We start from the raw sequence: 25,540 nt of genomic DNA on the forward strand, positions 1-25,540 counted from the left end.
GCGAAGAGACCATGAGGATAAAATCAGAGAGATTAGAGCCCACACAGAGGCATACCGACAATTCTTCTTTCCACGAACAATACGACACTGGAATAGAAGGGAGAACCGATAGAGGTACTCAAGGTACCCTCCGCCACACACCGTCAGGTGGCTTGCGGAGTATGGATGTAGATGTAGATTTAAACGTGATCAAAGCCTTGTCGACGAACAAAATGAACGTAACGAGAGCCATGCGTGAAGTTATCATCGCTTTCGAAACTAAAATCGTATCTACTAATCTGAAACAGAATAATGGAGACGAGGACGGAATACTATATTTTGTTGGAATACTTTACATTTTTCTCAAAACGAAGAAAATAAATTAACAACTGACAGAATGTTGTTTAAAGATTTTGTGTTGGTACAATGTGACTACACAACGTCATCGGAAGAAGGCCAAAGTGGGGTTTAATTGGTTATTTCTGTGAAATATTTTCCGCCTGTGCCAGAAAATAAACTGTTAAGTTAGGTTTTTGTGTCCACAGTAACGAACATGTTTTACTAACAAAGGTGTTTTCACAGACGGACTGATATTAGCAGCCTGGAGAAGAAGAACATCGAATCGTTTGAGATATAGTGCTATAAAGGATGTTGAATATTTGGTGGATTGGTAGTTTCTCCGTAGAGTCGATGGATAAAGAAGCATATGAAAACACTGACAAGAAGAATGGACGAGATGATAGACATATGTTGAGTTATCAGGGAATAACTTCCATGGTACCTGATGGAGTTGTGTCGGGTAGAAACGTCAGGGGGAGACAGAGACTGGCGTACATCTGACAAGTAATTAAGGACGTAGGATGTAAGTACTATTCTAAGATAAAGAGTATGTCACAAGAGAATTAAATATCGTGGTGTAGAATTTCGTTAGCTACCTCGACTTTGCTTACGGGATGTACATGACTGATTAATGTACTCATGTGTCATTACAATTGCGTTACATTTCTTTGTCATTCTACAAGTCACTTGAGTTTTGAGGTTTTTCTTGATGAGAATTTCCCTTCGATGGTGTTCACGATGTAGATATTGGTTATATTTCACTCACGGGTTTTGTACATTTTATTGGACGATTCCCACAAACAGTACCTCTACGCTAGGTTAGGAATGCAAAAGTTTTTGTCCTAAAGCATAGCTGTAGAAGTGCACAATTTGCCCGTAACTCGCATTACAAAGTCTAGTTGCGCACAGCCCGATGAGAACACCAGCAACAAGTGCTGCCAGTGACCCTAACACTGAGCAGTGCTCTGCACCGAGATCACGTCCGCGCTCTTGCCAGCTCTGACAAATGGAGAGTCTCCCCTGTGCAATTATTTGCTCCGCAGTCGGCACACGACTACCGGAAATCGATTTTAATCAGAGTTACAAATTCTGATGCGGGAACGTGCTTGGTTAGAATGCCGATTTCTGTGACTATAGATGAGCCCATGCGTGCAAAGGACATCGAACTCTCATTTCAACATTTTAACCGTATAAGTACATGTACCACCACAGAAATCGGGATTTTCCAACAACAAACAAAAACGTAGAAGTGAAAAAGCTGGCGATCTTTTTTGAGGAGTTACAAGAGTTGTTAGAAGGGGTATAAAAAAATTCTACAGAACAGAACTTCGGATTCAGTACCACGAGCGATAATGGAGACAGGTTAATGAAATTTGCTGAGACGACATACGTTGTCCATGAAAAATCCATGCAGCAAATTCACATGGAAAGGACGAAATGGAGTTGAAAATGACAGAGTATGCTGTTAAAATAACAAATAAATCGTGCGAGATGTGTCGGTCTTAAACCAGTTTAGGGCCTCTAGTGACTACCTACGGGCTAATAAGATGCAAAATGAAACTACACACTAAATTAGAAAGAACTGAACACATGGTATAACAAATACAGTATTATACTGGAAAGAGAGATACTCCGTGGGAGAAGAAGAACGGAAAAAATTTAGAGAACGCAAAATAGCTGATGAAGACAAGTATGAATTCAAAGTAAATGCTAACAGAAGTCAGATAGAATGAACCAAGCTGAACAAAACTCTTCTCAAGTGTTTACGAGGATTTATCAGAAATTCGATGAGAAGGTTGTACGGGAGATTACGGAGAACAATCGAAGTACAAAGAAATTAACGCTGCATACACATTATATCAAATTAGTTAGGATATAAGATGGCACTAATACGACCAATCTCGAGACAATACTAGATGTTTTAAGAATAAGGAAATACAACTAAGGTAACAAAAGCTTAGTAAACAGACTGTGAGAATAAGTGCATTCTGGAAGAACTACCACATGATCTCGAGAAAGCAATTCCCATGCATGTAAAGTGGAAAAACCCCTGGGAATGATGGGATACCACTAAAAACGATGACAATAGGGCGAGAGATGGTAAAATTTGCACCGTTATTCACAGAATGTTGGCGTAAGCAGACGGTACCAGATTTTTGGAACTGGCAATCCACAAGAAAGGAAGCTCGGAAGAACTAAAGGACGATTAGTCTTCTCTCAGTGGTAAAAAAGGTTTTTACAAAAATCGTTCGTAATCGTCTAGACATAATTTAGACCAACTTTCTCCTCCGAATGCGAAAATATTTTATTGACACCGATTTACATATGGAGAAACGATCACCACGATAAAATAAGGGAAATCAGAGCTCGTACGGAAAGACATAGGTATCAGTGAAGTTTTAGAGAGAAGCCATGAATATCGGTGACCACACTGAATGACGTTTATAGAAAATGAGAAAGCATTTGACTCTTTCACAATAAAATCTATGCCGGCAGCGTCTGAAAATCAGTGAATAGAAGCTAGCACATCAGGTTGTTGAAGAGCGTGTAGAACAAGGCGGCGTAAATTTCTTAAAGGTTGAACGAAAATGAAAAGTTAAAATGTGATGAAACAGTTAAAAGGAAACTCCATTTCATGGAAACTATTTCCTGCAGTCTTGGGTGAAGAAGGAAATCTTACCAGAATCACTTTCGATTTACTTATGACGCTTTTTTGTTTCGTTCCGATGCAGAAGAACTTCAGCAACTGATGGAGGATCTGAAAAGAGTAAATGAGACAATAGATCAGAAGATAAATAAAGTAAGACCAAAATAGTGTGCAATCAATACGCTGATAAGAAACTGGTAAATATTAATCCCGGAATTATAGTAACATTAGTTTAATTCGTATACTTAGGACAACGGAATACAACTAGCAGATAGATACATAAACATATAAACTGGAAGGTAAAACTAGCTTACAGCTCGTTTGGGTAAATGAATTCCATATTCAAATGTAAATTCGAAATGTGCCTTAAACGGGAAAAAAGTGGTTGCCAACGAGCAATTGAAAGATGAATATTTGGCTTAACAAGAGGGAACAGAAAAAGTAATAAATCGAAAAAAAGGCCAGAGTTGAGAATGTGATGTAGACTTCTACGAATAAAATGTCGAATAGGAGATGGGGTGCACATGAAGCGAGTCGAAATAACGGGAATGTACAAAGGATGTTCTGTGTTGAGTGCCCTGTGACAAGGAAAAGTATGGAAGATGAACTAATGGGAGATGGATTGACAGCATAAGGAAATAAGCAGGACAATCCAGGATGTGAAGAATGAATGTCGAAGATGCCTATACCAGAAGAGGGCGATATATGGTTGACGTTTTAGATAAGTGACAGTATAATAGCAAATAACCGTTGAAGAATGGGCTGAATAAAGTGTTCGTTGACTTCGTATGTCTCAAGGGTCAAGGAGGGAGGGGAGGAGGCGGCACATACTTGACACATCTCCCGATTATTGATCAACCGTTTCTAGAAAGTTGTTTAACTAGGGATAGGTTACGACTGGCGGAAAACAATCGCCCTCAACACCGTGTGACTACATACTGCTAAACAAATTGTTTATTTGACACGTTTTTATATGCTGTGAGTGCAAGTACAGGTTGGAATGCTTTGCTTTTCATCTACAGTGCAGTGCTCGGGATTAAAGTACGGTACTTTGCGAAAAGAGTTAGACCTTCTATTCACTCGCAGTGGACGGCCGCAGTGGCCGAGCGGTTCTAGGCGCTATAGTCTGGAACCGCGCGACCGCGTGACCGCTGCTCAGAGCCATTTGAACCATTTTGAACTCACGGTGTTAAACTCACTGCAGAAAATATCAAAGACTCCGTAAACTCATACAAGATCTGAATAAGTCTTGAACACTGCACTTCAGCTCAGAGTTAACAAAATCTAATGCATAAAACATTTCTATGTTGGTGAGCATTCGAATAAATACTACAAGCTCCTACACATGTTACAAGAAAAATTTTAAACACTTTGGGTAGCCATTGATGTATGTCCCACATCCAGAAGATTTCACTCTGTCACAGGTTCTTCTCGTTCACAACAATCTACAATGCCCACTCACATTAATGTGACCACCTGACAAAAGCCTGAACAGCCACCTTTTGCAGCACAGACCGCTGCAAGACGTGCAGGAAAAAGATCTGTGTAGCTCTGGAAGGTACCGACAGGGATGTGGAGCCATGTCGACTCTGTGCCGTGGCCAGCTGACCGAGATTTCTCGGCTGACGATCAAAGACGCGACATCTCTATCGAGGTGGTCCCACAGAGTCTGCATTGCGCTTAAATCCGGCGAAGGGAGTACGGTAAACTCACCGTGGTGCTCTTCGAACCACATGTATACAATGCGAGCTGTGTGACAGTTCACATTGTGCTACTGGTAGATGCCGTCGTGCCGAGGAGAAAAACACTGCACATACTGGGTGGACGTGGTCCCCAGCGATGGATGCGTACTTCGTCCAAAATGACGAGATCACCGGGGAATGCCACGAAAACGTTCCACAGACCACACAACACTCCCCTGGACCCTTACGACGATTGTATCAAGGTGTTTTCACGCTATACGCACCAACAGCCATCTTCCCCATGGAGCAAAAAACGTGATTTAACCGCGAAGACCGATGGTCGCCGATGAATAGCAGTCTACAGGGTGCATGAACCAGGAGTCTGACGCGAGGCCCATATGCAGCAACGTTCGCTTGACGGTCGTTGAGGAGACACTGTTGGTAGCGCCTTGACTCATCTGGGCGGCTAATTGCTCAACAGCTGCACGTCCATTCTCCCGTACATGTCTCCTCAGCCGTTGTTGCCCCCATTATCTATGAGCCCTGGTTTTGATGGCGCCATTTTGCCATCCACAGTATACCTGAACCACGGCGGCACGTGAACAGTTTACAGACTTAGCAATTTCAGAAATGCTTCCTTTGTTAGCCCAAATGCCTATGAAATATTCTTTTGGACGCAGTTAAATCGCTACGTTTCCGCCTCACGACAACGACTGCATCCCCCTGACACGCTTTAGATACGCTCCACTACTACGCTTCCACCTCCGTGATTGTTTCATGCTGCCGTCGAAGATTGACGGTGGTCACATTAACCTGATTGTACAGTGAATATTCATGTTCATAACAACCTGAAAGCTTTCGTAGCTAACGGAAAGCTACGAAATGACACATATTGGTGTGTACGATCATCCCTCCAAGTTTCGAATCATAATATGTGTCGTGATGTAGCTGCAGAGCGTACCACTAGGGGGAAGGGTACAGGGGAGGCGAGGCGTGTCAGAATATGTTAACAAATCATCCGCTCCGTACTGTCGCATCTACATCTACATCTACATTTATACTTCGCAAGCCACCCAACGGTGTGTGGCGGAGGGCACTTTACGTGCCACTGTCATTACCTCCCTTTCCTGTTCCAGTCGCGTATGGTTCGGGGGAAGAACGACTGTCTGAAAGCCTCCGTGCGCGCTCTAATCTCTCTAATTTTACATTCGTGATCTCCTCGGGAGGTATAAGTAGGGGGAAGCAATATATTCGATACCTCATCCAGAAACGGACCCTCTCGAAACCTGGACAGCAAGCTACACCGCGATGCAGAGCGCCTCTCTTGCAGAGTCTACCACTTGAGTTTATTAAACATCTCCGTAACGCTATCACGGTTACCAAATAACCCTGTGACGAAACGCGCCGCTCTTCTTTGGATCTTCTCTATCTCCTCCGTCAGACCGATCTGGTACGGATCCCACACTGATGAGCAATACTCAAGTATAGGTCGAAAGAGTGTTTTGTAAGCCACCTCCTTTGTTGATGGACTACATTTTCTAAGCACTCTCCCAATGAATCTCAACCTGGTACCCGCCTTACCAACAATTAATTTTATATGATCATGGCAGATAGGCAACCCAATGAACAAACTTCCACAGGGCACTACTCTCGTTGCACCTTCCCAGGCAGCAGAAGCAGTGAGTTAAATGAGTCGTATACACATATTGACGTTTGCCAAGTCACAAACGGTGCCCACATGGAGCACCTGTGATGCGAGTTAAGAACTTGGGGTGATGCTTTATCTACTGATGTGTGTCTGTTTTCTGTAAGTCTTGTAGCTCTTGCACAGTCGGCTTCTGAAACCCTAAAGGCACTTATGACTAACTTTGTACTGTTTTATATGTGCAATTTTATAGACAACTGATGCTCTGTGAGCAGAACTCTGCTGATGTTTTAGCACCTCTCTAACTTTTAGGACCTGGAAAGCTGGTGCACAATGAGTAATGTTGGAAACCCGACTGCCACATGCAAGTTCCTAGGGCATCAGTATTTCGGTCGAGGTGAAACAACAATATGAGTAGGAGACTCAGGGATCCTTTTCAGTGGGAATAGCCATGGTACCCCGTACCTGTCACTTCTCTTAGCTGAGTTTAGTTTAAGGCAAATTTAATTTGTTAGAAGGAAAAGGGGTATGACAACCACGTTTATATTTTACAGAAAACGTATACACGACATACAACCAAATCAAATCCACAAGATTGCCTGCTCGAACGGTGTAATGCACAGCGCTCTAGTTTGCAAAACAGAGAGGTGAATGGCTCTGAGCACCATGGGACTTAACATCTGATGTCATCAGTCCCCTAGAACTTAGAACTACTTAAACCTAACTAACCTAAGGACATCACACACATCCATGCCCGAGGCAGGATTCGAACCTGCGACCGTAGCGGTCGCGCGGTTCCAGACTGAAGCACCTAGAACCGCTCGGCCACAACAGCCGGCCAGAGAGGTGAGCCAGATCCAAATCGAATCAGCGCGGCCGATAAACGACAATGGGCTCATACATCGTCCAGTCTGAGAGTGGTTTTCAGGCCGTTCTTTGAGGCAAATGCTGGCCTAGTCCTCAAATTCCGCCCCGAAGTATACGATAGACTAGCAATCAAAATACGGTGAAACACTAACTACAAAAGTAAACTCCGTCTGAACTAGTCCCCGAAGGCCTAACGGAACCGACCAATAGCCGTTTCGTCCTCAGGCAATATGCGTCGCCAAATGCAGATATGGAGGGGCGTGTGGTCAGCACACTGCTCTCCCGGTCGTTGTCAATTTTCGTGACTGGAGTCATTACTTCTAAATCAAGTAGCTCCTCAGTTGACCTCAGAATGGGCCATGTGTCAACAAGGCTTGATAGACCTGGATGACCACCCACCCAAGCCCGACAGCACTTACCATAGTTGATCTATGGGAACAGATGTTACTATTGTGGCTTCGCCAATGGCACGATGACAAACACAACAATTACATTGACACTTACTAAAATTTACAAGATTTAAAGATGGCACACACGACTTCTTTACTCCTGGGCCAGCTTGATGATTGTACTCAGGAAAGGCATCCGGTTACAAAGACACATAATAAAATAATGTTTGCCCAGTCCTGAAAAAACGGACCCTGTACTAGTTGGGATGAACGCTAGGGGAAAAGAAAGACGTAATAGCATAATATACAGAATAAACTTCATATTATTAAAGTAACATATCATTACATACTCTGAAATAGTACCATCATATTGAACTTTTTCCTAGAAATCTAAGGAAAGTGATGTTGGCTGACACTATTAGCTCATTATAAATCAGTTTTAGGAAATTGTTCTGCGTATTAATTTCATTTCTTTATCCTTTCCTGCGAAGCTAGAAAATTGTTTACTACACGCTTTGCAATATATATCAATGTTTAGTTACAGGCTGCTTCACTTTAAGTCACTGAGACGTAAGACATCAAGATAGTTTACAGAATATTCGCTCGAAGACGTACGTTTATCCGTACCATGTCCACTAGGCTATGCAGTACTATCTAAAGCAACGCTGCACAGACTTCGGTAGCCATTAATCTGGTGGCCGTTCGTCCCTCTCTGTTCCTTTTTGTATTTTCTTTTTTACTTGTCTTTCATTACTCCCGGAAAGGGAACTTACTTCTTTTGAGCCACGCCAGTCTAGCTAACATTAGGAAGGATAACTTGTTTACGTTACTCAATTTTTTAACTGCACTCGGGCAACAATGGAGTTGCGACAATCAGAGCTGCTCGTGAGCCTTCAGTGTACGATATGTTTCTGTAAATATATCTTGTTGCAATCATATTTGTTAAATAAAATGAATATTTGTGAAACAGTTTTTGCGGCCATTTATTTGTCTCAGCGTAATGATTTGCGGTCTGCGATACTAGACAGTCTGTACACCGCTGATCTGAAGCATAACCAAGATCCTCTTTCCCTACCCCAGACCCTTCCCCGCCATTATTGCCACCTCACTGAAGTCTAATGAAATTAGTCGGCATATTAATACGAACCGTTTCAGACTAAAATTTCAAACTTTATTAATTGGCTACTTGCTAGGAACTTAGCGCAGACTGTGAAATCCAACTTTACTTCCACAACTCATCTCCTTGCTACTCTGACGAAAACCGCTACATGCAGATGTCTGACAAAACTTTAAAAGCATATAGGTCCGCACACTGTAATAATTTCCTTCGGTTATATTAATCATCTGACGATAAAACAGACTCATTCATGCAGCGCAGCTTCCAATCTTGTCTAGAAGTCTCTGCTCATTGCAATCGTGTTTTATAGAATGTAGGTACACCTTACATATCGCATTTGAAGATTTTATAGTCAAACTTTAAAGAACAATATTTCCGTGAAAAATTCACATATGCGCTTCAGAAGTAGGCATTTGGTTACCGGAAGATCTGCTGCGTATAATGACTACAGTTATTTCTCTATTAAATGTTGTGCACTTCAGGCACTAATCTTTCCATTGCAAATGATTTCATTTTTGCTTAAAGTCTAAATCGCTTATCTCATACTCTTCTATATTTATATTTGCGCGGCCCAATGGAAGAGTAGCAAACTATGGATTCAAAGACCTTCGGTTTGATCGCCGTCAGTCCTAGGACTATTATCTGACACTTACCACTTTTTTCCTCTGGCCATAATTTATATTGTCAAAAATGCTGTTACACCATGGTTCGAAGTCCACGTTAAACAACAGGTCCCCTACAACTGGCTAAGAAAATCAGTTTAAAGATCCAGTGAATGTATCGACATACCATCTCTTGTAGGACCATGGCTAGTAAAGCACGTTGTGGTGTTCAAGTCAACCTTCACATTGTTGACATCTTTACTTTTAGTATTCCTCCCATATTCAAAGACGAGACGATCCTCATTATCTCCACTATCTGATGAGCAGGATTTTGCTTAGTCTTAGAATATAATTATTGCTTAGTTAAAGTACAAAGTAGCGAGATTGCCAAACAGTATGAATGCCATCAACATCTCAGGAAGTTCCCCGCAGATTGGGGGTGTGTCTCCTTTTGGTAGTTAGACATGCGGATCGTTTAGTCAGAACAGATGTCGTGTACTCACGTATGATCGAAATTTGTGAATCGAATGAAACAACAAGTTTTTTTGCGATCTTCACTTATGAAGTTTTCTTCAGTTATCATACACTGTAGATCGTCCTCAGATCGCCCTCAGACTGACAATGTCAGGAATATATGACACCAAAGAGGATTATTGCAAAAAGGGGTACAGGGGCCCTAAGTAGGACGGGACATGACGGAAAATTTCATTCACTCTTCGATCGGTCGGCTGTGTGCCGAAGCCATTACCACACAGCGCGAGTATTCTTCCACACTGCTTGAGTTAAGACTCGCACGATCTGACTGGGGAAAGTTCATTGGTTGCCTCGAAAGCGTTTCAACATCAGCGCTGACACAGCAGCGTCAGCATTGGCAGTACGGCACGTGAATCCTCGATTCCTTGCTTCAACCCCCGTGGGAGGACCGCAAATATCGAGGCTGTTACAAAACTTAGTAATAATTAGGTACTACAGAATTAGGTCCACCCTGAAGTTGCAAGAAATAAAGAACTGTGACGACAAATCGGGAATTATCTGTTATGATCGTATTCCGATTACGAATTACAGTAAATGCCAGTGTGTGATGACGTGCATCTGTTGTGGGTCATATCCAGTGAGAAATTTAGAACGTACGTTCTCTCTCTCTCTCTCTCTCTCTCTCTCTCTCTCTCTCTCTCTCTCTCTTGTGCGCGCTCGCGCGACACACACGAACACAAACACACACACACACACACACACACCGACACACATATACACGCCGGGGTTGACGACGAATTGTTGATCTAGGATAACGGAGGCAGCCTCAAGTACCACCTCCACATTTGTCTTGTCGTATGTCCAGCAGCGAATCTCATGCTAAACATGAAGGATTAGCACATGAGAGGTTAAAAGTCGCATATGGCAGGGTGAAATTTTCTCTAAATGGCATTGGTGGGTCACTTTAAGGTGAGGAATTTAATTTTTTTCGCCTTTAACACTCTACTTTCTGCCAAATTTATTCTGGCGAATAGTTTCATCCCACAATACTGTTGAAACTTCTCCACTTGATTCAATGCCGTTTACAGCAAGAAAATTCTTTAATTGTGTAGATTAGTAAGTCAACAGTTCATACTTTAAATTCCTCATTTTTTATTATTCACAAAGCGCCTATATGTGAAGGTGCATTATCAGCACGAGAAAGCTTCTCGCGTAATTTTTGAATCAGTTGGCCTAAAGACTTGAGTACAATTCAAGAGTCTTTTTTACTCCTTCCAAAGCATTTAGTAAGGAGAATGATTTGCGTACCAAGAAATAGCTACAGTCTCTCCAACAGATGAAACAAACCTCGGCTTTCATCAGTTTCTGTTACTGCTGGTTCCTTTATGGTTGAAGGGGTGAAACCACGGCTAATAGACAGTGAATTTTACAACACAAAATATATTCCAGTGTTCTTAAAATGGTTCAAACTATGCTGCAAACTCAATTTTCGTACTTTAAATTATTCTGCTATGAACAATTGTAGCGCTTATGCCGTACAAAGCTTTCTTGTAGCTCTGATACGCCTATGGTTCCAGCTGTTTCCTGCACCTAGACTCCGATAGCCCAATTCTACATTGCCTGTTCCCTAGATTTCAATTGTGTTTACTGTTTCGTGACGTCATTTATACGTTCTTCAGAAGTAGTATGGCCACAGTTCATTCGAGTCACCCATTTCGTAACTGTTCAAAATGAAGGAGCTAGCTCCTAATAATTTTCGTCGCTGACAGATCGATCTATTTAAATAATTTTAAAAATCCCTCGTATTTTTAATTTGATCGTTTAGATGAATCACAGAAAACACTACTTGAAAATGTCGTATGTTAGAAACTATTTCTTATAGCAAGTTGGCATTTGACTTACGTCACAGAGCAATATGAACTGCGAGAATCCTGCCGTGCTGTGAGAATCCTGAAATGGCACGAATCTTCGCAGAAAGTCCGCCAGTCTTATCGGCTATATTTAGCAGTTTATAGTACTGCAAATGGTGGTTCATTTATAGGCGGGCAAAGTTACAAAATTACGTACACGAACACAAGTTTCTGCGATGAAACATCCGTTTACTGCACACTGCAAAGTCAGCTGTAATTTGAATTTTAGGAACTTCTGTCACAGTGCCCAAACTCGTATAGCCATTATGCAATAACAAATACTCAAGTCTGATTGTAGCTGTTCGCGTAGTAGCATCCGCTGAATCACGTTTAAAGCTATCGAAACAACTGCGCCCAATTTTCTGCTCATGTGGAACAAGCACCTCTCTCCACTACTCCCGGATAGGCAATGCCACCCACAACCCACCACCAGATATTTGGGCAACCCGTCCTAGCTCCATTGAAATGCCACCAGTTCCAGACGCCAAACATTTAACGGTGGCAAGTCTTAAAGGCTGTAGCGCCACAGCATCAGCATAACAAAAACGTTTTCATTGAAAAGAACCTCATTTCTGAGTCAGACCGGGAAATTCTTCCTGGTACTCTGTTAAAGTTACAGACACGAGTTAGACACCGAAATCGAGCGACATCGGACGCTTATCAGTAGGATTCAGATTCTACTTAAGCTTTACTGTGATTTAGTGTGGTGATTTCCGCACCCAACTAAAGCAACATTTTATGTATTAGGTCTACAATTTTTCTTCCGCCGTAGCGGCAAGTGGTTGTAGGTCGTAAGTATCATACAACAAGCTTAAACGCTTATAAACATATCGTCCTCAAAATATTAGCCGTTGTGTGGTTCCATTATAGAGCGATTCTCGATAGGATATACCCGCTACAGCCAGTTCTCATCATTTGCGGAAGTTTTAATTTTCTGATTTAACATGAAGAAATGTGAGGCTGAGGCTCATAAAGTGCTGGGTAAGAGCTATGGTGAGGCGCCTATTGGTGAAAGAACGTGCAGAGAATGGTACAATGCTTCAAGAACGGCGATTTTGACGTCGAAGACCGGCGTGGATGTGGAAGAGAGAAGGTTTTCTTTACTACTGAAACCGGCATAAACAGTTGCAGGAGTTCGTTATCGAAAGTCGAAAGCAATTGATGCGTTTGAGCCGAACACTGAAAGACAAACGGCCACAACACAGCGGTGGACATGAAAGGGTGGTTTTGCAGTATGACACTGTTCGACGCCATGTTGCAAAACCCGTCGAAACGTAAGTGGAAACTACAATGTGAAGTCCTGACCCACTCGTCGTATTCTCCAGACATAGCTCCCTCTGACTACTAACTTCATCAATAAATGTCAGATGACCTCGCTGACAAAGCGCTTCTGGCCATATGAACATGTGTAAAATTGGATCGGTTCATGCATCTCCTCAAATGACGCCCAGTTCTTCCGCCGCGGGGTTGGTATAATGCCACTGTAGTGTTCGGGAAAATATGGTCGTTGAGTGACTGTGGGAGAATATAGGATGACTTGGACTGAATTTGAGTTTGGTGTGATGAATAGTAGCTTGCGCTAAATTTACAAAAATGTAATTTAATGTAGATAAATAGGAAAAAATAATTCGGAAATATTCGAATACAGGATCAGTGGTGTTCTGCTTCACAGTCATATCGATTAAATGTCTAGGCATAGCGCCGCAGAGCGATATAAAAAAGGAATAAACACATAAGGTAGGTAGTAAGGAAGGCGAATGGTCGACTTAGATTTATTGCAAGAAAAGTGAAGTTCATCTATAACGCACACCATGTATAGAACGCTTGCGTGACCCATTCTTGAGTACTGCTCGAGTGTTTGGGGTATCCACAACGTCGGATTAACGGACGTCATTGCAGAAATTCAAAGATTTTCTATCGATAGCTTCGATCATCACGCGGGTATCACAAAGATACTTCGTGAATCCAAATGAGAATCCGTGGAAGGAACGCCACGTTCTTCTCGCGGAACAGTATTGAGAACGTTTAGGGGGCCGATATTTGCCACCGACTGCAGAACGATTCCGATTCCATCTATGTACATTTCGCCTAAGGACTGCAAAGAGAAGAGAAACTAGGGTTCGACGCACTTGCGAGTGAAAGAGAAAAGGGTATGACCAGCAGTGGTAAGAGATACCCTTCACTATGCCTCGTTTGATGGCTTGCAGAGTACGAATGTAGATGCAGATATAGATGAAAAATAGACAAAACCACGCAAGAAAGTCAACAGTCTAACAGGTTTCTGCAAAACCGTAACCGGTTCAATGGCCATAATGGAAGAGATAGCGAACGCAAGCTAAACGTGTGAAAGTTTCATTCTCATAGAATTTAATACTATTAATATCGACTGCCACTCATAAAAAGCCATGGGGGTAGTTCGTTATTACAGTCTATTTGTTTCGCAGCGTGAACACTGTTCAAACACACTATTTGAGGACTATGTTGAGATTGACTTTTTCGGTGTCATTTAGGCGGCGTATAACGAGCTGCCGCTGAAACAGCGCGGAAGAAATGGCGAGTCCGCATTACGACCTCGCGGGTGCCCTTGTTTATACAGTACTGCTAGGTATACCGCTAGCGCATTCGTATCTGCAGTTAGGAGCAAACGGCTGCGAAAACGCGCTACACTTCTTTTTTTCTTTTTACCGTCATACAGCCAGTCCGAGGAAGATAAACGTAACAGAATCGCCCGGGGCCCGCTCCGCAGGGAGTAGCAGGTAATTGCAAAGGGGGGTGAGGGCGGCGGCGTAGATCGTGGCGCAGCACGGGAAAGGGGCGGGGGGGGGGGGGGGGGGTTGGAAGCACCTCTGCCTCGGCTGCGATCCTTCACACAGCGCTTGGACCTGCGTCGCTCACCGCCCTCGTTACTCTCGAAGTTCTACAACCAATTCCACAAGCAGCCCTTCTGTGGCACTTCGCATACGCAATGCAAATGAGTCATTAGTGTCCCTGCACACCACCAAGAAAATTTAATTGGCTGTCACCTGGCTTATTTTATTACGTTGCACCCGCAGTAGAAGTCATCTGAGGCACTTCGCACCATTTATAGTGAATTTCTAACGGCTCAGAGACGAGGACCCTGTGATAATTCAGGTATTTTGCACTGTGCTCTTTAGACTTGATGAGAAAATTGTCGCACATCCCTCTGTCAATTTGTGGTCTCTATTTTAGTCCGGTCCAATGTAATGCGGGACTTGGATACGGCCGACCGGAGTGGTCGAGCGGTTCTAGGCGCCGGCTGGAGTGGCCGTCCGGTTCTGGGTGCTAGAGTGTGGAGCCGAGCGACCGCTACGGTCGCAGGTTCGAATCCTGCCTCGGGCATGGATGTGTGTGATGTCCTTAGGTTAGTTAGGTTTAAGTAGTTCTTAGTTCTAGGGGACTGATAACCTTAGAAGTTAAGTCCCATAGTGCTCAGAGCCATTTGAACTAGGATACGAATCATCGACGTTTAAAATCTAAATGAGAAAATGCTTCCGGTATCTAAGTATTTACTAGAATCTCTGAATGAGGGGATGGAAGTGGAACTGTTGTCATAACTTTTATATTTTATGAAGTAGGAAATATTTTTCTACTCAAGAACTAAATACTACCAAGTGGATCATCCTATGTTGGTAGAGAAAAAAATATTTATTGAACAACTATTTCCCGCTGTAGGATCATTCTGAAGCCTTCATATATTGCCAATAGGGAACGCCACGTGCCATAGTAACTTCCTGCACTGTATTATAATACAACTCCATCCTTAGTATGTACTAATAACGTTTGCTAAAAGTTATTGTTGCTTTTGTAACGAGATTTCTTCTCCACTTTTACCTTAAAGTTATAGCGCTCACTCGTTTTAGTAAATGAATGGCAACTTCTTGCAGTTGTGTTTTAACAACGTTGTTGTTGTGGTCTTCAGTCCACAGACTGGTTTGATGCAGCTCTCCATGCTACTCTAACCCGTGCAAGCTTCTTCATCTCCCAGTACCTTCTGCAACCTACATCCTTCTGAATCTGTTTAGTGTATTCAAAAAATGGTTCAAATGGCTCTGAGCACTATGGTCGCGCGGTTCCAGACTGAAGCGCCTAGAACTGCTCGGCCACACAGGCCGGCTAGTGTATTCATCTCGTGGTCCCCCTCTACGTTTTTTACCCTCCAAGCTGCCGTCAAATACTAAATTGGTGATCCCCTGATGCCTCAGAATATGTCCTACCAACCGATCCCTTCTTCTAGTCAAGTTGTGCCACAAATTTCTCTTCTGCCCAATTCTATCCAATACCTCTTCATTAGTTATGTGATCTACCCACTCAATCTTCAGCATTCTTCTGTAACACCACATTTCGAAAGCTTCTATTCTCTTATTTTCTAAACTATTTATCTTCCACGTTTCACTTCCATACATGGCTACTCTCCATACAAATACTTTCAGAAACGACTTAAATCTATACCCGATGTTAACAAATTTCTCTTCTTCAGAAACGCTTTCCTTGCTATTGCCAGTCTACATTTTATGTCCTCCCTACTTCAACCATCATCAGTTATTTTTCTCCGCAAATAACAAAACCCATTTACTACTTTAAGCGTCTCATTTCCTAATCTAATTCCCTCAGCATCACCCGATTTCATTCGACTACATTCCATTATCCTCGGTTTGCTTTTGTTGATGTTCATCTTAATGTCATCGGCGAACCTCAAAGTTTTAATTGCTTCTCCATGAATTTTAATTCCTACTCTAAATTTTTCTTTTGTTTCCTTTACTGCTTGCGCAATATGCAGAATAAATAACATCGGGGATAGACTACAACTCTGTCTCATCCCCTTCCCAACCACTGCTTTCCTTTTAACAATAAGGAACTCAAATAATGCAAATTAGATGTGTTAGAGTATTTCACACCGTCTTAAGAATTATATAGACAAGCACGACAATGTACGATATACTGAGGTTGTTTTCTATATTTGTATTTTACCTTTCACCTTGTAGCATATCATACATTAGCATATCATACATTAGCATATCATATATTAGGCGACGTACTTTTTAATTTTATTAATTATTTTTGAATGCAAGAATCTCCTTTACACCGTGTCAATGTACTGTCCTAAGACTTGCGCAAATGTGACGTGACTGACCATGCAGTTTTTTCTCCACTGCGACCTTCATATTATTTATGTTAGTCATTCTTACGACCGCTAACGAACTGCACGTTGCGGCACCAGGTATGAATTGCTTCAAGGTGTTTTAATATCATTTGTCTTACCATTGGTGATATTATTTGTAATGCTACACTTATGAAACTATTATGTTGACCCTTATTTATTCTTTTTCCCAAGTTAGATCGATAGATGACATGCTGGACAGATCGAAACCAGTAATCACTGACAAAAGGTATTGTGATCCAGGTGGTGTTTGTTCGCCCATTATAAAAACTGAGATCACGGTTCATGAGATAAGGCGCCCGTTAAGAGATAAACAGTGGCATGTATATCTGCCAAGCAATATAATTAATACCATCAGCACTACCCACCATGCCTGGAACGCATATTTATTTTCGCTCAAAGCGTGAATTCAACGTAAATGAACAAAAGTTACCTCATAACTTCAGTCTGACGTTACTTAATCAGTTCTTGAAATTACTGCAAAGAATAACGAAGAGAACCTTGTTACTGTTCTAGATTCTTGCACCGACCGGCGCCCTTACCCATTATGAATTACAATAATTGAACAAAGTGCGCTCGTCAGTTTTTTCTGACCCATTCAATTCTGATCATTATTAAATTACTACAACTCGAAGTTGCCTATGGCTTATGCTCCAATATTTTTTTTCTTCAGCTATACTCTTCAAAAAGCAGAAATTTGTTTCTGATGAATACTTTTAAATATACCACAAATCCCGGTGTGTGAGCTTTTAGCCAGGAGACTTCTGATACGTTTCTGAAGAACGGTCCTCAGAATTTTCTTTATTGGCTTGCGTGATGCCTTAAGCCTTCGTCTGCCAACTCAAGTTTTTCGACGAAAAAGATATGGGACTATATTCATTTATCTTGTTTGGTTTCAGCTTCTCCGGTACTGTGAAGTCATCCACCTCTTTCTACAACTATTTTCATATCGTTCGTGCTACTGCATCTAATTTGCCAGATTATTTGACATATTCTACTCATTGTCTGTCCCTACAAGTAAGAAGCAAAAATAGACTGCTGCTTCCAGAGAAAAATTAATAAGTACCTGAAATCTAAGCAGATCTTACACAATGCGTAGACTTTTTTTGTGGTAAGGACTATGGGACCAATCTGCTGAGGTCATCAGTCCCTAGGCTTACGCACTACTTATTCTAACTTATGCTGAGAACAACACACACACCCATGCCCGAGGGAGGACTTGAACCTCCGACGGGGGGAGCTGCGCGAACCGTGACGAGACATCCATAGACCGCACGGCTACCCCGCGCGACAATGCGTAGAACCGGCCGGTATGGACGTAAGTACAGTACTTGTGTGTTCCCTAAGATACCTTCAAGTAAGTAACTGAGGGAAAGACAGAGAAAAAGAGTCAAGGAATGACGTCTACGAACACTTTACTATAGCGAGGATTTCATTAATAGAACATGTGCTAAGACGATTCACCACTGTTAACTTGACACTGAAAAAAGATAGTATAGGGGAAAAGTTTCAGTGCTGCACAGAGTTTATAAAATGTGAAATAAGATTTGATGATAGGAATTAATGCTGTACATAATGTAAACATTGCAGAGACCAACCTCATCGAAAAAAGTCACTTCCCCCCCTAATAGCGTGTAACATTTCCAGGAGCCCGTGTAACAGCTGAGATTTTCCTTACCGAGGAGCGGATGAATTTCAGAATGTGTGAGATATGAGTGCCATCACAACACTCATATCGGCCAGACAGTGTTTGTGGTGTTACCCGATGCTCTATTCTCAGTTCTATGCGGTTCCGTTGGTTTTCAGTGTGGTGTCAATATGGTGTCTTAACGGATTAGCCCCAACTTTTGACTGCTGTCAAATGTTACGCACAACAGCAATCACTGCTTTGGTCCAGAGGACGGAACATTTGTCAATTTAGAAGAAAGAGTCGAAAGGGATGCGGTCTTCATTTAACTAACAGGTAAACAGCAAAATCTAGCACTTTACTGTAGCCATCATGATCACGGCAAATCTCACGTCAACCTTATGAGTAATATACGCTGCATTTAAACCTCATCAGGCCACTACAGCGCCAGTTAGAACTTACACCAGCCCTTCGAAGCCCCAGTAAAAGGGTTACAGTGAACACAGCATGCAGAAAAGCGATTCGTGTAGCACATAATACGTTTCGCCAACCAGCCGAGTACAGGCCGGGAATCCCTGTCTGTCATAATAACCTGAAGTACGCAGTATTGTTGCGAATTCCTTGCAGGTGTCACTGTCGATAAATCCATAGGACAGTACGGAAAAATAAAGGTTTTGATTCTGTTACTCGCTGCAGGTAAAAACATGGATTCCCAAATCAATAACATCATTTCTTTTTACCTCAGATTTCATTTGCGCCTTTTGTCATGCAGAATGCATTGTATCATTTATGTCAACACTCAAGACTGGCTTGTAGTTCCCGAGTAGTTGATTCTACCTATCCCCTTCCGCCCCATGTACAGTAGCCTGAAGTCATAATTAGCTTAATTGGCTTCGATCATAATTAGCTTGATTATCTTCGACACGGCCCGTTTCTTATACAGATGTTCATTAGTTTAATTGAGCGAACGCAGTGGTTAACATGGTGGAGTCGCGTTGATTTAAATCCCTGACCATCTACACAAGTTTCGGTTTTCCCTCATTTCCCTACATCATTTAAGGCAAACGCCAGATTTATTTCATTGGAATGGACACGCTCACATACAGTCACTAATGACTTCAATGGCGGTGGGAAGATAACCCTAATCTGCTACTCTGCATCCTTCCTTGCTTCCTCCATTCATTATTTTAATCGTTGTGTTCAAGACAGTTCTAATCTACTTTCCTTTATTTATTGGGCTGTGCCCTGTATTCAGGGTAACACTAATCTCCCGTAGTTCATTCATTCATTAGTTTTTGTCCTGTATTCGGGAAAAGCCTAATCTGTTTTCCTTCATGAACTCGTTCATTAATTTAAGCCCTGCATTCAGCTTTCTCTTCTGATGATGCTAGCACTTTTCTGGGAACTTCCCTTTCTTTCTCTGTCTTCAATGTTTCAGACCTTTAGTCTAAATTTCCCCTAGCCGGTCGTGTGATTATAAACATATTGACTGATACTTGACAATCCGCATCATAGTACACGTTCGTAGTCAACTTGTAAGGCATCTCCATATTTCTAATGGACGATCTTTTGTTTTCTTTTGCTGTGATATTTGAATTCATTGCCGAATGTAAGTTCTTCCTAAATGTGCATTTAAGAATAGTGAGCATGGTACCACCGCAGGCCAGTAATGGAACAAGGAAACTCGCACATTCACATCCACAGCTACGTTTTCATGTATACTTTGCAAACCACTGGAAAGTAGTGCAATGCGGAGTACCCTCTGTCACAGACAGGGTAGCGTTTCCTTTCATTCTAATCGCGTACGGTACTTCGGAAGGGTAACTATTTAAATGCTTCTGTGCGCACTCGAATTAGTCTTGTCTTCGCGGACCGCACGGGAGCGTTACTTAAGGGTCTAAAGCAGGGGCGCCCAACATTTTACCTTACCTGAGACACACTGGAGGTAATGAGAACTTTTGGGGCGCACATAACATACTTCATACTAGCAAAAAAACTACTGTCGGAGAACGTATACAGTTAACAGATTCGAGCCACATGAGGATTTCTAACTTCTACTGACTTATGGTGATCGGAACTACAGTGAAGAAGGTTCTTTATATATTTCAGCAGAATTAACGCAGAATTTCCTTGTATTTTTACAAATTACTTACATTATACGTCTCTAACTCTCGGTTCGCAGTTGCCACAGAAGTTGCCGTAAGACAATAGACCAGCGCGTCTAACTGATTGGCTGATTATAACGACGAGACTGTGGGGTCCATGTATAGTACGGGCAGCAATGTTAACAATGGGATGGACCATCGAGAGCATAGCATAGTGCAGCGGAGTTTCAAATTGAAGATGTTCCATACTTACTTTACATAAACAGAGTTTTAAGAACCTTTTTTCCATTTTTCTTCTGTTTTACCGATCGTTTGATAGATGCTCACTTCTTGGGGCATACTGATGCTTTGGGCCACATGCGGCCCTTGGGCCGCTGGTTGAACACCCCTGGTCTAAAGAATATCTCTAGAACCTACGGCTAATACAAGTTGTTCATTCTTTGTAAGCAGGCTTTCGCCGGCGAACTTACGTCTGTCATCAAGGGTCTGCCAATTCAGGTACTTCATAAAAACGACAATAGGTAAATAAAATCATAACAATAGGATTATCAGTTCCGTAAATGAATACTTATGTCTTTAACCAGCTGTATCTCTGTAACCAATAAAAATGGCCCACGCGTTATTTGAAATCTTTATATTCGAATTAGTTTATGCTATCACCTCGTAGTCACCTCCTAAAATATTTACTACTAGCTGTCAAACTCGGCATTCTGCGGCTATCCTCAACCAATTTTCTATTAGGAACGGAAACAAAACATGAACTGTGTTTGTAATGTGATATCGAAAAAAATTCATTTCCATGTATTCGTGAAAATACCTTTGAAATTATGAAGCAGTCATACAAAGATTATTGCATAATGTTCAAATGTATAAGTACGGTACCCTGCACAGTTTCTGTACGCTGGGCGCAGATGCTTTGTGTGCCAACAAAACGATTTTGTAAACCTCTCTATGGCAACGCCTCTTCATAGCTCTATAGACGGCTACCGTTTCCGCCTACAGCCGTTTGCACTTCGCAGATGAAAGCTGTCAAAAGCGCTGCCAGGTATGAGGGATTTCCTTAAGTTGACTCCACTGTAGGATTGAGTTAGTAGCAAGCAGCATGAAACCTTCATGGATGATGCGGCATTTTTCCACGCATCTCAACTTTTATGATATCATATCTCTTGAACTATGTGTAATACACTAATATACAGGGTATACAAAAAGAATCATCCGATTTAGCAGGTCTATATTTCTGAACCTAATGGACATACACAATGAATTTTGTTTTTTGATGAACGGGAAAAGTTTTTTTTTCATACCTTTTCATAGCTATTCAATATGCCTCCCTTGATATGCAGGGCATATGTCAATGTGGTATTCAGATTGTACCCCACACTGCACCTAGAATGTCTTGAGCTTCCACAGCTGCTGTTATGCGATTCATTGTCATTGGTAACAGAGGTACATAAACAGTCTTTTATAAACCTCCACAAGAAATGGTCACATACAGTCAGGTCCGGTGATTTTGGAGGCCAGTAATTTAAAGTTGAATCGTTTGTCCAGTGCGACCGATCTATCGTTCAATAAGCCTGCGATTTAAAAATTCCCGCATTACCAGATGCCAGTGTGGCGGTGCTCGGTCCTGGTGATAAACGAAGTCGTTTGAATCAATGTCCAACTGTGGGAAAAGGAAGTTCTCAAGCATATCGAGAAACGTGCTTCCTGTAACAGTGTTCTCGGCAAAGAAAAATGGACTACATCTTTTCCAGTGAAACTGCACAAAACACACTAAATTTTGGAGAGTCCCTCTCATGTTGTACAAATTCGCGTGGTTGTTCCGTATCCCATATTCTCACATTATGACGGTTCACCTTTCCATTTAAATGTAATGTTGCCTCGTCATTAAACACTAAGTGTGGAAGAAAACTGTTATCCTCAATCTTGCCAAGAAAGAAATTATAGAGCTCCACATGCTGTTGTTTGTCATCTTGACGAAGAACTTGTAATGACTGAATTTTGTACGGTTTCATGTGTAAACGTCGACGCAACACACACCAGGCAGACATTGGGGCCATGATGAGCTGTCGAGATGCACGGCGAACGGATTTCTGTGAACTCATTGTGAAAGTATGGCGGATGCGTTCGACGTCTTCTGTCAGACATTCGGGGACGGCCCGGTGACTAGCCTTTACGCAAACAACCTGTTTCTCGGAATTTTCAGTCCATCGTCTAATGCTCTATGCTGTAGGAGGATCCACAACGTACCTAGTGCTAAAATCACCCTGAAGAGTTATTACTGACCCGCACTGAGCAAAACGTAGAACGCGAAATGCTTTCGCCGGCCGGCGTGGCCGAGCTGTTCTAGGCGCTACAGTCTGGAACCGCGCGACCACTACGGTCGCAGTTTCGAATCCTGCTTCGGGCATGGATGTGTGTGATGTCCTTAGGTTAGTTAGGTTTAAGTAGTTCTAAGTTCCAGGCGACTGATGACCTCATAAGTTAAGTCCCATAGTACTCAGAAAAAAATGCTTTCTGTTGTCCCAACGCCATTTTTAATAGAACTGAAGTGGGCGCACCCTGCTGCTACGTAGCGGGAACCATGTAAAACTGGACAGTTTGCTCTTTCCAACAGTACTTTGTTCACGCACATATCTCAAATTCAATAGTTATGATTTTTTAAAAAATTAGATGATTCTTTTTGATACACCCTGCATTACTGAACGTACGTTCAGTGACATACGTGGTTACTGTCTGTGAAATAAGTTGTGAATATGGTTAGTAGCAAAGAAGTAATAAATTTAAAAGTCATCCATGATAGGGCATTTTTAACGAATTTCAGTGCTGTGACGGCATATAACTTGATCTGTTTTACATTTACGTACGTTTGCAAGTACACTCAGCGACATAGGTAGAAAGTGTCTCCAAAATGTGTTGCGAGTGGAGAGAAGAAGTAATAAATTTTAACGTCATGCGCAAGGCAGCAGTTTTTCACGCATATCAGTGTCTACACGTCATATCTCCTGGAGTATGATATAATTTTCCAGGTGAATTTCGCGGCATATGTGGATACTGTCTACGAAATTTATTATGAATAGTATTAGACGCACAGAAGTAATAAATTTGTATGTAATGCATGATTCAGCGTTGTTTCATGCATCTCATTGTTTTTGACGTTATAGCTACTTAACTACGATAGGTACATTACTTTTACCCCCACCCAGTAAGGGATACGTGTACCAACTTTGGTTGAAATCGGTCCAGTGGTTTAGGAGAAGAGGTGGAAATCAAACACACACATACACATTATGTATTCCTCCAGAAACACCTTATGTAATTTTGCATCATCAGCTAGAATGTGGAAGTGAATGTTAATTTCCTTGGTATATCATTATTATGATACGAATAGTATTGGTCCTACCACGATACCGTGGGGAACACCAAAAACTCATTTCGTTTCTGTTGACAACGACACATCCTTGATGATCGCCTAATAATCGTTTGATTTCCGAGGTACAACCCAGACAATTTCAGGCACTGTGTGCTTCGACCCGTATGGCTGGTTTTCAGCACGTGGGCGCAGGTGAGTGTCGGCACAGTAGGCTGCAGCGCTCGCTTGGCGGCTGAGCTGGCCCGTGCACGCCGCTTGGAGCTTGGCGCTTGGAGCATGCGTGCGGCGCCCGCTCCTCCGCCGGCCGGCCTGCCCGTGTGCCTTGTGTGGTCTTGCAGGGGCGCGCCATGGTGACGGTGTTCTGGTCGGTGTACCGCGCCATCTCCAGCGCGGCTGACGCCTGTGTGTGTGCTGTCGCAGGAATCGACCCCAACGACCCCGAGGCGCAGCGGGCGGCCACCAAGATCCAGGCAGTGTTCCGCGGCCACAAGACGCGCAAGACGATGCGCGCCGGCGACGCGCAGGACCAGAACGAGCCCACCGAGGCCGAGCTCGCTGCCGAGTTCCGCGCAGACGACAAAGGTAGGCGCGCGCCGCTCAGCGCTGTACACTGGTGTGCACAACTCAGAGACCAAAGTGACTTTCGCATGATGTGTCACTGCCAGGTAACAGCTCGATGCAACTTGGACCATGTATAAACTGAATACCCAAAGAAACAGGTACACCTCCCTAACATTGTGTAGGACCCCCGCGAGCACGCAGAAATGGCGCAACACGACGTGAATGGACTCGACTAATGTCTGACACAATTAATCCTGCAGGGCTATCCATAAATCCATAAGAACACGAGGGGTGGAGATCTCTTCTGAACAGCACGTTGCAAGGATTCCCAGATATACTCAAAACCGTTCATGTCTGGGGAGTCTGGTGGCCAGCGGAAGTGTTTAAACTCAGACGAGCGTTCCTGGAGCCACTCTGTAATAATTCTGGACGTAGGGTGTAGGCTTCCCAGATATACTCAAAACCGTTCATGTCTGGGGAGTCTGGTGGCCAGTGGAAGTGTTTAAACTCAGAAAAGCGTTCCTGGAGCCACTCTGTAATAATTCTGGACGTAGGGTGTAGCACTGTCCTGCTGGAACTGCCCAAGTCCGTCGGAATGCACAGTGGACATGAATGGATGCAGATGACCATAGACGATTCTAACGTACGTGTCACCTATCAGACTCATATCTAGACGTATAAGGTGTCCCATATCACTCCAACTACACACACACACAATGCAATTACAGAGCCTCCACCAGCTTTAACAGTCCCCTGCTGACACGCAGGATCCATGGGTTCTTGAGGTTGTCTCCATACCTGTACACGTCCACCTGCTCGATACAAGTTGAAACGAGACTTGTCCGACCAGGCAACATCTTTCTAGTCATCAACAGTCCAGTATCGCTGTTGAAGGGCCCAAGCGAGGCATAAAGCTTTTTCTCGTGCAGTCATCAAGGGTACACCAGTTGGCCTTCGGCTCCGACGGCCATATCAATGATGTTTCGTTGAATATTGGCCAGAAGGTTGGTAAGGAGTTCTTGTGGTACGGGGTTCTGTTCCTCC

At 42.8% G+C, this 25,540-nt stretch overlaps 1 protein-coding gene across 2 annotated transcripts in view; it reads left to right on the plus strand.

Moving 5' to 3' along the window:
- The window catches only part of LOC124774989 (neuromodulin), a 732,616-nt gene that overhangs the window by 443,808 nt on the left and 263,268 nt on the right, over positions 1-25,540 (plus strand). The window contains exon 2 of one of the 2 annotated variants that reach the window (XM_047249737.1): positions 24,356-24,517. In XM_047249737.1, the coding sequence (XP_047105693.1) occupies positions 24,356-24,517 (162 nt within the window). Of the gene's footprint in view, positions 1-24,273; positions 24,518-25,540 lie in introns of both variants that reach the window. The other variant, XM_047249736.1, reaches the window with a different exon arrangement.

This window comes from Schistocerca piceifrons, chromosome 2 (assembly GCF_021461385.2).
Source record: "Schistocerca piceifrons isolate TAMUIC-IGC-003096 chromosome 2, iqSchPice1.1, whole genome shotgun sequence".
NCBI lineage: Eukaryota > Metazoa > Arthropoda > Insecta > Orthoptera > Acrididae > Schistocerca > Schistocerca piceifrons.